At 31.4% G+C, this 13,579-nt stretch overlaps 1 protein-coding gene across 1 annotated transcript; it reads left to right on the forward strand.

The window, feature by feature from the left end:
* Window positions 1–1,245: 1,245 nt before the first annotated feature.
* Window positions 1,246–4,782, forward strand: LOC133315855 (aspartic proteinase Asp1-like). Its single transcript, XM_061517533.1, has 8 exons — window positions 1,246–1,455; window positions 3,007–3,124; window positions 3,222–3,439; window positions 3,623–3,856; window positions 3,944–4,082; window positions 4,192–4,386; window positions 4,492–4,564; window positions 4,660–4,782. The coding sequence occupies exons 1-8, from the start codon at window positions 1,280–1,282 to the stop codon at window positions 4,752–4,754; spliced, it is 1,248 nt and encodes a 415-aa protein (XP_061373517.1). The 5' UTR covers window positions 1,246–1,279; the 3' UTR covers window positions 4,755–4,782.
* The last annotated feature ends 8,797 nt before the right edge of the window (window positions 4,783–13,579 follow it).

Here is a 13,579-nt window from a genome sequence, read left to right on the forward strand (position 1 = left end):
TAATTATAAGAGGAAATAATTATAAGAGGTTGTAAAGAAAAATAGATTATAAATATAATTTTTTCCAAATTGAATATATTAATTTGATATCCTTGTAATAATTCTTATATAACATTTCTTTAAATTTTGAACGCGTTGATTTCCAAAATCAACTACTCATTACTTTTTAGTTAATATAATACCATAGCAATATTTTTTATATAAATTTTTTACTATATAATACAACACCTCTCTAATGGCACTCTATATAGCATTTGTTTAAATCAGGAACCAAACTCATTGATTTCCTATAACCTTTCAATCATCTAGAAGACATAATTAAACTCATATTTAATCTTCGTGAGCCTCTTAGCAAGCAAATAATTTATATCTAGGATCAAATTCTGTGGTGTTAATTCAATCACCCCCCGTCAGCATCTTGAAAACAGAGAGGACCTTCCGCGTTCCAAACGCGTTTATTTCCTGCATCCCACGAGGAAACTTCCAAATTTTTTCTCACTATCCAACTTTTAAACCCAAATTTATAAAGAGGACATTTTGTTTTAGGAGAAGATTATATTTATAAATTTTTTTTTTATAAATTATACTAAATATAACAAGTCATACGTCAATTAAGAGTGTGTGACAGATTATAATTAGTGTAATTTATAAAAAAAAGTTTGTAAACAAATCATTTTTCTTTGTTTTAATGTAATAATATTTTGATTAATTGTTAAATATTTATTAATTAAGAATAGGTTTTAATGTATCTATGGTGAATCTAGATAAATTATCTACATTATCTTAAAAAAAATATTATTTTGCGTTAAAAAATTATAATGAAAAAAATTAATATAATTCTAAAATAAATTATAATTATAAAAATATATTAATTTTTGCTTAAAAACAATATCTTTTTTAGCTCAATATAAATAACTTATATAAAATAAAAAGCACTTAATAATAACACTTAATAAATTATCATAAAAAAACAAGTAACCCAACTAAGACAATTAGAATACCTTAGCAACACAAGTCTATGTAGAAAAATAAACAATTTCTTTTCGATAAAAACCTCTAATGAAATGGCGATTACTCGTCGTGTGTGGACTTTCTGTCCCTATAAAACAACACAATGTCTCTCACACACGAGCAGACACAGACACGCTAGAGTTAGCTCCCTCTCTGCATCAGTGTCGAAATTCCTCCCCTTTTTCATTTCATCCATTTTGTTTTGATTACGATTCCTGATTTTGATTGATTCAACCAATCCCTCTTTTCCCTTTTTTCTTTTTTGAAGATGGATGTGAAAAACAGGGGAGTTCCATTGACCACTATCTTGCTCTTTCTGCTCCTTTCTGCCATTTTCCCATCCTCTTTCTCAGAAGCCATACATCCCCTCAACATCACGAAGGTTGCTAATTCCTTTGGTTCCTCTGCCGTTTTCCCGATTCATGGAAATGTTTATCCACTTGGGTATGTTATATATCCTCTGATTTCTTCATCAAACTTAAGTCTTAAACTAGTATCAACTTGCTTATTGTTTATTATTCTCTAATTCTTTCTGTACTATTGTTTTTACGTTTTCTGGGCTCTGGTTTTATTGGATAGCTTTGAACTTGTGGTTTTGTTATGATTTGAGCTGTGCTAATCGTTTGCAACGTTTTCTATATAACCCGTATAAGAAAAAACTGAAACTTTTTCTGATCTGGATGCTGATTCTGCTCCCCTCCTTTAATTCTCATGTTATCATGTGATGTTTGAGGATTGCATATCATTTAATCATCGGGTCCACTATTTGTCTTTGACTAGTTCTTTTCGCAGGAAATTTCAGAACCCGCTTCGTGCGTATCGAATTCATCTAGTTTTCGTTGAATGGCCCCATTATTCAATTTCTAAATATTTTTTAGTGAAAGAACAATTTACAAAAAGTTGTTTGAATTGAATGCTTTCACATGTTATTTAATACGGCGGGAAAAAGAAGGATTTTTTTTAACATGTAAGTTTGTGTCATTTTAAGTGTTTTACACAAAATATAATTGGTCTTATTTTGTGTAAAACTGAAAAATTACTTTTTTTATCTCTCTTTCCAGTCACATCGCTGACGTGTAAATTGAAAAAAAAAAAGTAACTTTTCAAAATTACATAGAGTACGACCGGTCATACTCTGTGTAAATCACTAAAAGGACACAACTCGTGTCCTTTTGAATGACACACACTAAACCCATTTAACATATATGTGTCGTACGGGAGGATTTTAACTATATATAGGTGAATTAACATGATAAAAGATGAGATAAAAAGAAATATTAAGGATTGAAAATTACAAAATTATCAATTTATTTGTTAATGGTTACGATGCTCCCAACTAATATTATCATATTAAATAACAGTTTCATTTCCATTGTTTGACTGACCCATCCCTCACTTTAATTTTTGTTTTTGGTAATTTTTATAACACACGTTACATTTATGGGTTTCCATGGTCAAAACCCTCTCTTAATAGATTTCAAAGTATATATATATATATATATATATATATATATATATATATATCGGAGAGGATTATATTTACAAACTCTTACTAACTACACCATGTATTCCTGTAAGTACATTAGGTTACACTATGTACATACTTCCGGGAGTACATAAAATTTATAAAAGTTCACTATATATATATATGTGTGAAAAAAAATTTGTACTTTTAAAAAATATAAGTTATGTCCAATATAGAGTTATATCATTTTAAACGAGAAAAAGACATAAACTAATATATTTTTTTTTTTAAACTTAAATTAAAAAAATAATCCACTTTCTTCCCCTATTATATATATATATATATATATATATATATATTTGAAGTGTTTTAATATATAAATGTAGCCCCTTTTTGGTTCATAGTGGCTTTATAATGGCAACATGGTGGATTGGTGGTTGATTTTCTAGAACTGAATTTCACTTTCGGGTCAAGTTTTATAATAATTCCTTGAATTATACATTTATACCTGTACGTTTCTCTTGATGCAGGCATTACACGGTGTCCCTGGGCATTGGCAATCCCCCAAAGCCTTACGACCTAGACATTGACTCCGGTAGTGATCTCACTTGGGTTCAGTGTGATGCACCATGTAAAGGTTGCACAAAAGTAAGTTCTACATTAGAACATTCTGAAGTCGTTTTCAAGTTATTACTAACCGGACATCTTATGCTGATCCTCGGTTCTTTACCTGGTTTATTTGCAGCCTCGCCATCAACTTTATAAACCTCACAAAAACCTTGTGCAATGCGCGGATCCCTTGTGTGCTGGATTATCAGGCCATCAATGTGCTGCCCCAACTGAGCAATGTCACTACGAGGTTCAGTATGCAGACCATGGATCATCTTTTGGTGTGCTAGTCCGAGACTATGTTTCTCTCCGATTCGCCAATGGCTCTTCTATACGCCCTGGTTTGGCCTTTGGGTGAGTCTTTTCTTTATGATTGGAAGTTCACGGATTTGAGTGTAAGAACCAATTAATTATGAGTTAGTGTGTTGCATGATAGGCATGGATATCATCAAATGATAAGGTTGTTCCTTGTGACAGTAAGGTTACGGATTTGAATATAGAAAACAATTAATCATGAGTTTGTGTGTTGCATGATAGGTGTGGATATGATCAGAAGTACTCTGGTCCTTCCTCGGCACCTTCCACAGCAGGGGTTCTTGGCCTTGGCAATGGCAAGACAGGCATTTTGTCCCAGCTTCGATCTCAGGGCCTGATTCGCAATGTTGTGGGCCACTGCTTAAGTGGGCAAGGAGGAGGGTTTTTATTCTTTGGAGATGGCCTCATTCCCCCATCTGGAATTGTTTGGACACCAATGCTGCAGGGTTCCTCCGAGTGAGTGTTGAAATAAATGTTATTTTGTTTCCATCTGAGATGTTGCCACTCATGAGAACCTAACTTTATACACAATCTTTGTTTCAGAAAACACTACAGCTCAGGTCCAGCAGACCTGTTGTTCAATGGAAAGCCTACTTCTGTTAAAGGTCTTCAACTTATCTTTGATAGTGGGAGCTCCTACACATACCTCAATTCCCTGGCTTATAAAGCTATTATTGATCTTGTAAGATTGAAACTAAAAAAGACTTATATATATCATTTTCATTTTCTTATTTGGCTCTTATGATAATCACCTCCCATCTTCAGTTAGTAATCTTTAATTCATGATTCAGGTTACTAATGATTTAAAGGGGAAGCCTTTGAATAGAGCAGTTGAGGATCGATCACTACCAATTTGTTGGAAGGGTGCAAAGCCTTTCAAATCTCTACGTGATGTCACCAACAATTTTAAGCCCCTAACACTGAGCTTCACAAAATCAAGGAATTCCCAGCTGCAACTACCACCGGAAGCTTATCTAATTGTCACTGTGAGCTCCTTTTGAAGACTATGAGCTACTTTCTCTCCCTCTTTAATGAATGGTAAGAAATGAAATTATGTGTCTATTGTCTTAACATGCTGTCTTTTTTTTCAGAAACATGGCAATGCCTGCTTGGGGATTCTAAATGGCACTGAAATAGGACTAGGAAATATCAACATAATTGGAGGTAAGGCATTAATGAAATATAAGGGATACTAATTTTTCGTTATCTTTTTTAATTTGATAATTTGATTGTAATACATATTCTTCTGTTCTGAACAGACATCTCTTTACAAGATAAGGTAGTGATTTATGACAACGAGAAACAGCAGATTGGATGGGGCTCTACCAATTGTAAAAGACTTCCCAAGCTATAATCAATATATTTTGACTGCCTATAACGTTTTCTTGTATCATTTCCGGATTCTCAGTGAGGAATAATATCTCCGAATTCTCAGCGAGGAACTCTTTATTTTTAACATCACCGGATTTTCATCAAGAAACGCTACAAACACACTTATTTTTCTTTCTGCATTAAGTGTTATGCGTATATTATAAATCAAAATTATAAATCTTATAAAAAATTATATATGCATATAAATATTGGTCAAACATGTTATATGTTAATAATTCAACAAAAATCAGCACATGATATGAATATACAATATGTCTGTTAAATATAAATATCATATTATTTTAAAAAGATTAACTAAGATGAGACAACTTGTTAATCATGTAATTATCTTTTTGGATTATTATAGCCGTGACAGTTTGATGATCCTAAACTTTCAAATGAATTTTCTTAAAATTATTTTCAAAATAAAAATAAATCAATACATAAATATTTTCTATAGAACGACGTAGCTTTGAATTTCCTTTTGCAAAAAAAAATACGTTGAAGCAGGGCCCTTCATGTTAAGCCCAAAAATAATTTTTCAAAGATTACTTTTCTTTTTCAATAATCAATCTTATTTAATTTTTTGCGGGTAATAAATATTTAAAATTTTATTAATAATTCACATAATTAATTTAATGTAACCATTTTTTAAAATGGATGATATAAGGTGGTAACACCTTTCATATTCATAATCTCCAATACCCGGACACGCAAATTTTTAGAAAAAAGGCGTGTCGGACATATGTCCGACACGGACACGCTTCGACACGTTCCGACACGTGTTTGACACGCGGTTAATATCTTAAGACACGTTTTCAATTCTCCGACACGCAGCGACACGTTCTTTCGACACATAGTCAACTTTTTCTGACACGTGGTCAACACTCGGACACGCTCGAACACATTTTTTTTAGTCTTAATTTTATTTTATTAAATAAAAATAAAAAAGCATTTATAAATCAAATTTTGTTGTTGTGAAATTTGATATGAAAAATTAACAAGGTACGAAAAATTATTTTTGTTTATATTTATGTTATGAAATTTGAATATTTGATTCGTTATATAATTTATTATGGACTGTTATATCTATTAAATATAAATTATATTATATATATTAAAAATATTATTTAATATCAAAACGTGTCGCAACGTGTCGAAATATATTTTTTTAAATTAACGTATCGGCATGTCGTGTCGTGTCGTGTCCCGTGTCCCACCCATAGCTCATAATCGACTTTCAAATTTATTTCTGTTTTCAAGAATTAGTTTTCTTAAACAAAAAGATTTTTCCAAACTAAACATTGGTAAATTTCAATTTTTTTCCGTCACGTCACAATCGATTGTAACAGTATGGCTTCAAAATCATTTTTTTATAGATCATGATCTGATCCATATCCAAAGAATAAAAAGCCGTTTGGTTACAAAAGTATTTTAAAAAACCAGTTTTTATACATTGAATTTATTTGGTTTGATTTAATTTGGATCTTTTACACACTCTTATTTCTCTTAATTCTGAAACTGATGAATAATTAACCTTTTCTCTTCAACCTATAAAAATAATAATATAATATTATTGTAATATTATTACGATAATAAATAGTAAATTTTTATAAAAGTTTTCCTCACAAAACATGAGAAATTTTATTATTATTCTTTATACGTAAAATATCAGCCTGTGTTAATTTTTGGCAATATCAGAAGGGAATCAATTTATACTTTGAAATTTTTTTAAACCGATATTAAATAGTCCCCTACATATGTTTACATTTTTCCATGGGATTAATATATTGTTTTATTTTATGGTAGTTAAAATAGGTGATTTACGATGCAAAATGCGCATAAATGGTTATGTATAATAACTTTATGGTATTGCGTGCATTTTATTCGCAAGTACCTAAGTTAGATTATGATGACATAGTAAGCATTCTTGCTAATAACCCATTATTAAGTTTTGAGTTTGTTGTGTTGCTTTGTGCATGCATTGATGAATCTTTAACACGTATGACAAATTATGTACGGTGTATTTTTTTTGTATTGAATGGATTTTTGTAGCAGATTACTAAACTAAATGATGATAAGAGTAAACGATAAATGTTCATAAGCCATTATCAACTTTCAAATTTGCTTGGCTGAATTATTTTCAGTTTCTAATATATTTATATATATTAAGTTAAGAAAATCAGTTTTAAATCCGATTTTTCATTAATACACATAATTTCTTAACATATCAGTTTTAAATCCGATTTTTCATTAATACACATAATTTCTTAACATATCCACGAATATATATATATATATATATATATATATATATATGAGGTAGGATCCTTTGACACCAGTGTCAAATTTGAAATTTGACACCTCATGTGAGAGCTGTTAGATAAAAAAAGATCAACAACTCTGATTTGTAAACATGTGACACAATTTATTTTTTTTAACTAACGGCTATCAGATAAAGTGTCAAAAGATCCTACCTCATATATATATATATATATATATATATATATATATATATATATATTATTTGATTAGTCTAATTCAACTATTCAAGTAGTGTTCGACCTATTATAGAGGACGGCTATTTTAAGACCATTAGCTTTATTTATAGGACTAGAATTCGAGATCTGATAAACCATGGCCATTTGCTTGAATTCCCTTATTTCTGTTTATTGGGCTGAAAGTTGGAGCCATGGCCCTATTTCCACTTGGACCTGAACTTTTTCAATTTTCATGGCTAGTAAACCCAAGGTAATGAGGATATAGGGAACGAAAGTTTTAGACTCTTGGTGTTTGGTTCAAGTTTTTGGAGAGGATTACCGGTAATCCTTCTTTGGTAAATGTAATTATCACGTTTGGTAGAAGGAATAAATTACGATTCCCGGATATCCAAGGATTACCGGTAATTTGATTTATAAAGAAAAGTCACTATTCAGATTACCAAAAATAATATGGTAATTCGGAATACCAATCAGAATACCAAGTGAAAGAAAAGCACAACAATAAATTTTGAGACAAAAATACCCCAATACACATAAAAATCTAGACCCAATCTATCAATTACAAAAGTAAAAATAGTTTGGGGTTATTTTTGTAAAATAACCTCATATTCCAAGTCATATTTCGTTCTAAACCAAATATGGAATCAGTAATTTTTACCCAATATTTCCGGTAATATTTTGGCGAACCAAACACATCTTTCGTAAGATTCCAAGTAAACTCAATTTCTACTGAATTCCTATTAATCATGATTCCCGGTCACCAAAAAATTTCTCCTGTACCAAACACACCCTTGATTCAAACCTGGAACCCCATGATGGAAGCATGACTTCATAGTTCATACCACTGGCCCAAAACGCAAGTCTTAGTTTGGGGATCTTAGCTAGAAGGTATATATAAACCTTGCTATGCGACAGCAGATTTGTATTGGGCCTTCCGAACGGGAGCACTTCATGTTTCCTCATTGCAACTTTCTAATTTCTTTCGCTCAGTGTACCCAAAAAAATAAAAAATAAAAATAAATATCATTTTTGATCCCTAACAAAAATACGGTCTCCACTTTAGTCTCTTACAAAAAAATTAGTCGGTTGGTCTCTATGAAATTCAAAGTGGGTCATTTAATGTGGGTCTTTCTTGAATTTGTGAGAGACTACGATTTCAACTAAATGGGTCCACTTTGAATTTGTTAGGAATTTCGAGACTAATATTTTTTTTGTAAGGAACTAAAGTGAGGACCGTGTTTTTTTGTTAGGGACAAAAAATGTTATTTACTAAAAAAAAAAAAATCTTTCGCTTAACATATCCTAAAGTCTTCCTAAAGTCTTAAACTGTTAATACGGCTAAATCAATAAACTCGAACAAATTAATCTCATATTCATTTGCCCAAGTCTTAAAATAGCCTAAGAACAAATTAATCGTATGCCAATGGGCTAACCGAATCGTTAAGAAACCCAAGAATAAAGCAGTAGCAGCAAAATAAAACACTGATATGAATATAAAACCTATGAAAATAATAAAGAGGCAGTTTGTAATATGATAAATGTAGAAATCGAAGAATAAAATGAATCAATTAATAAAAGCCAAAGCTCAATCATAGGAATCATATCAAAATGTAATCTCATATAGATAAGTGTCAAAAACCATATACATAAGCTTCAAATAGGTTTGATGGTACGTACAACAAACAAAACAAAATTTTGGGCCATGTATTCTCAGTGCAACACACCATCCTTTGCACCATCGTGCTTAGCATACTTTGCCTCCTCATCTATGAAATCCTTGAAGCATTAGGTTTATTGGTCATTTCATTTATCAAGTGCTCATTTAGCACATTTTTAACCAATGTAGAACTTTACTATTCACACTTGGATTCTTAATATTTTACCCCTCAAATGTGAGTCCTAAGCCACATTTGCTTCCCCTCAAATGCAAGTTTATTCCTGTATTCATGGAGTACATAAAGATTTAACTATACTCATCAAGTCCTTGATTCCGCATCATAAATTTGGCTAACATATCAAACTCGAACACTACCCATCATATTCAGATCTCGGTTCACACAGGAGATCAACAATTGTCTCTTACACTTGGATTGCTATGTGACAATGTATGTGAATAATATATGGGTAAAGTGTGTGTCATTTTAAAGGATGTAAAGTTGTGTCATTTTAAGAGAGAGAAAGAGATAGATAAAGGAGGAGAGATAGTTGACAAAAAAATAAAGGTATGGGCCCCACCTCTTTGTGAGAGTGAAATAATATAAGTTGTGTCATTTAAAAGGATAAACATTTTTCCCATAATATATTGGGAAAACTTAAAAAACTCTCCTACAAGTTTCCTCAAAATCACTTAGTCTTCTCCCCGAAATTTTTAATCATTTATCCCCCTACTTCAATTTTTTTATCACTTACCCCCTAATTTGATTTTCCATCCAAAAATTTGTTAACAGAGTTATTTAAAAAAAAAAAACCAAATTAACCTTAATAGAAAAAGGAAAAACGCAATTTTAAACGAACTCACAGAATGTTTTCTTTAAAGTAGCCTTGTTAGAATTAGTAATTATTAAAATTGTTTCCTGCAAATCTCATTGCTATTAAACATCGTACTCATAATTGTTGGTGTCGTTGTTCAAATAAAATGGTTAAAGAGGCATCATCTCAGCAGGTTTAGATCTTTCCTTTTCTGTTATAAGCTTTTCTACTATTATATGACCAACAAATTTGATTTTATAAATTTATTCAGAGCCGCATTTTATTTTGCTTGCACAACAATTGAAAAGCTTTACGTTATGTGCTTCATATATGCCTTGATTTTCCCTTATTCATATGATATTGCTAAGCAAACATGCAGAAGGTGCTATTTCGTTGTTTTCTGTGTCATTGAGAGTAGAGGGAAGATTCAATCGTTGATTTATATTCATGTCTTGCTTACGTGAGTTTGTCTAAAACTGCGTTTGTGAGTAAATTATGTTTTTCTTTTTTCTATTAAGGTTAATTTTGGTATTTTTTTAAAAATTTTAACTTTGTTAACAAATTTTTGGATGAAAAATCAAAATTAGGGGAGTAAGTGATAAAAAAAAAATTAAGTTGGGGGGTAAATGATTAAAAATTTCAAGGAGGGGGTTAAGTGATTTTGAGGAAACTTGTAGGGGTTTTTTGAAGTTATTCCTAATATATTCATATAAGTTTGTGTAGATATCATTAGTCTATTTTTCAAAGAGTAATTCCTTATTTTTTTAATTTTTGAGAGTATTTTCTGTTGGGCAAGCGGCTTCTTTAATAAGGATGCGGATGAACACCTAAAAGGGGGGTGAATAGGTGTTCTAGGATTTTTTTAAAAATCTTTATGTCAAGTGAACTTAATATTTGATAAATCTAGAATTAGAATCAAGAGAAGCTAACCAAATTAGCTAGATGTTTTATCTTCAATTTTAATAGAATGCAACTGGTCCCTATATGCCCTAATATACTAGAATGAAGTAAGAGAATAGAATGTCGTACCTTGCACCGTGCAACTTCCGTGCATTGTTAAAAGTTCAAGTATATTAATACAAACTACTTATCCAACCTTTTTTTTATTTGTGCAGCAGAAATAAGCAGATGGGTAAGTGTAACTATAACCAATATATTCACTTGACAAAAAAAAGTCAAAGTAGATGAGTATGTTGCAATTTCAATAAGTAGTATAACTCTGTCTAAAGAACTAATAAAATGCCTACCTATATGCTAATCAAATCTAGTGCTAACTTTATTAGTTAAATGGTGCAGCAAATCAAATATTAGCAATTAGACCAAAGTAACAATTTTTTGAGTATTTAAGAATTTTTTTTATTTTTTTTAAGTGCACAGCAAGTACTTACACTACTATTTGAGATATATTCAGTTGGACTGAGATCAAATGTCTAAGACCACTTTACCAAGTGCTAAGAAAAATACAGATACTTTCAGAACTACAAAATTAATATCAATATGAAATTCAGTAAAGCAATCACAATATATTTTTTTTTTTTTGTATAAACCTTGAACTCATAAAATGACAATTATATCTCAGCCAATGTAACAACTCAAAATTCCAGCAGTATTTATGCAAACTAGTAGTGATGTGAACACTTTAGTTTGAGTATCATAAACGAGATAAAGACATAACAAGAGATGAAGTTAGAGAGATGTACACTAGGGATTTAACGAGTTCACCCACAAAGTGGGCTACTTCTCGCCTAAAGTCCAGAAATGGGGCTCTAGGATTGGTTCAAATATTAGTTGAAAATATTTACAAAAAGAAATCAAACAAGATACTGGAATATAGGCCTAAACCTATCCAACTACAAGGCTCTAAGCCTTGAGCAAGCTCCTTGAGCTGAGGATGGCCAAAGACAAGGGCTCCTACCCTTTCTCTGCCTCAAGAGACCACAACTATAGTGTCTCACACTCCAAGCCTCAAGGATATCTCAAGCTGGACCCTAACAGGTTATAGACCTCACAAAATTCCAGATTACGTACAAAAAAAAATTCAAGTTCAAGAGATATACAAATTCCTATCACACTAATTATGCCACAAAATTATCAAATTAAGCTCCACGATAATGTGATATGCAAGATTATCAGTGTTTATAGGATATACCAGAAAATTCCCAAAAATTATGAAGATGAGAACCTTGAAAAACAGATTTGATCGGTATTGAAAGCCAAGGTGTTGGTCTCTTTTGTGAAAAATGAACTTGAACAGAGAGCGCACGCTCAAAACAAGAAAAGTTCTTCGCAAGGCTTTTTTTCACATATACTCCTTGTTTGAAGATTTGTCCAGCGCGTAAGGAGTTTTTCTTGAAAACAATTTCTCTCGTTGAAGATGGAAATTTTGGATGGAAGAAGAGTGCTAGGTCACTTTTTGATGTAGAAGTCTCGTAAAAATTAGAATTCTGAAAGCAATAGGTCTCTGACTTCTTTTATATATGGTGATAAAAAGGTAAAGTAGCTTTTTGATGTTATTAGGTGTGGGTTGGCTTTCTTTGAAATTTTTACACCCTATGTCCACATCCACTTAAAGTATATCATGTGGTGAGAATAAAAAGAATACATCTACAGACTCTCACTTATATAAAGATTGAATAATAATTTTTTTTTATTATTACAAATTTGATATTTTAATATGCACATTATGCAATGGAGCTTAAAAGATATTTTATGATATAAGTAGTGTTTTACAAAAAATAATCTAACCTAATTTTTTTTTATGTATCTAGTGTCTTCAATTTGAATCTCCATTCAAGCTTTGAAATTATCAAAACAACATTAACTGATGTGTGGTCCATAAGAGCCTTCAATCTCCCCCTTTTTGATTATGACAACATATACTCAAATTGAGACAAGTAAACAGTTAGTAGCTAAGGTTAGATAACATCTAAAATTTTATAAGCTCCCCCTATCAATATAAACTCTACTTGATATAACAAGTCGCAATTCTAAATCAAATATTAAAATATTAAATGAGAATTAAAGGGAAGGATTAGTGAAAATCCTGAAAAATAGGCCAAAATACAAAGAAAGGGCAAAACGGTAATTAGCCAACACGCAACCCTAGACAGATAAAAAATTAAGTAGAAGGTCTCAGATGATAAAAATAACCCTGGAAATGGATTTAGAACGAAAAATCGAGTGGATAGGCAAGTTTCGAAAAATTTGATGAATAGTGATTTTTCCGATGTAAAATACTGCGGTATAATTGTACCGATAAGCGTGAAAATATAATTAGTATTTTTAGGAAGTAAAAATATGACGTGGACGAGAAAAATACGTAGGTTATGAATTGGTGATTTAAATTAGTTGATTGATTAAAGTTAAATCGCATGTGGGACCCACCTCGCTTAAGTGGACTTTGTCACTTGGACAACACCACAAATCTGATTTTTCTCTCTCCTCCTTTCTCCTCCAAACCGTGCTTGCCTTCCATGGAAGGGGAGATTTGCTTCCAAAATTTCTTTTCCTCATAACTCTTTCAATACACCTCCGAATCAAGAAAAGTTTGTGAGCAAAGTTGTTGGAAATCAACATCCGAACACAACCCACCGATTAGCTTCCCTTGAAACCCTCTCATTTTTTAGAAAAGGGCCAAAACCAGCCACGAAAATTGGAGGGATTTTTGTGATTTTGGAGTTGTGTGTTCAAGCCATTGCTTGGAGATCACTTGGAGGGGTCCTAGGTCAAGCTTGTGAGTATATTTCAACACCTCTCATGGATTAATTTGATGATTTATTTTCATGAACCCTAAAGAGGGCTTGGTTGATTTATGTGTTTATATAGCTCAAATGGAAAA

Source organism: Gastrolobium bilobum, unplaced genomic scaffold (assembly GCF_033153095.1).
Source record: "Gastrolobium bilobum isolate Gb01-03AN ecotype WA unplaced genomic scaffold, APGP_CSIRO_Gbil_v1 utg2673, whole genome shotgun sequence".
Classification (NCBI taxonomy): Eukaryota; Viridiplantae; Streptophyta; class Magnoliopsida; order Fabales; family Fabaceae; genus Gastrolobium; species Gastrolobium bilobum.

Bases quoted from the DNA above. Each gene is read 5' to 3' on its own strand.
- LOC133315855 (XM_061517533.1), top strand. From the start codon at position 1,280: ATGGATGTGAAAAACAGGGGAGTTCCATTGACCACTATCTTGCTCTTT. The intron at 3,440-3,622 runs GTGAGTCTTTTC...GTTGCATGATAG, and splicing joins CGCCCTGGTTTGGCCTTTGG to GTGTGGATATGATCAGAAGT. The intron at 3,857-3,943 runs GTGAGTGTTGAA...TCTTTGTTTCAG, and splicing joins ATGCTGCAGGGTTCCTCCGA to AAAACACTACAGCTCAGGTC.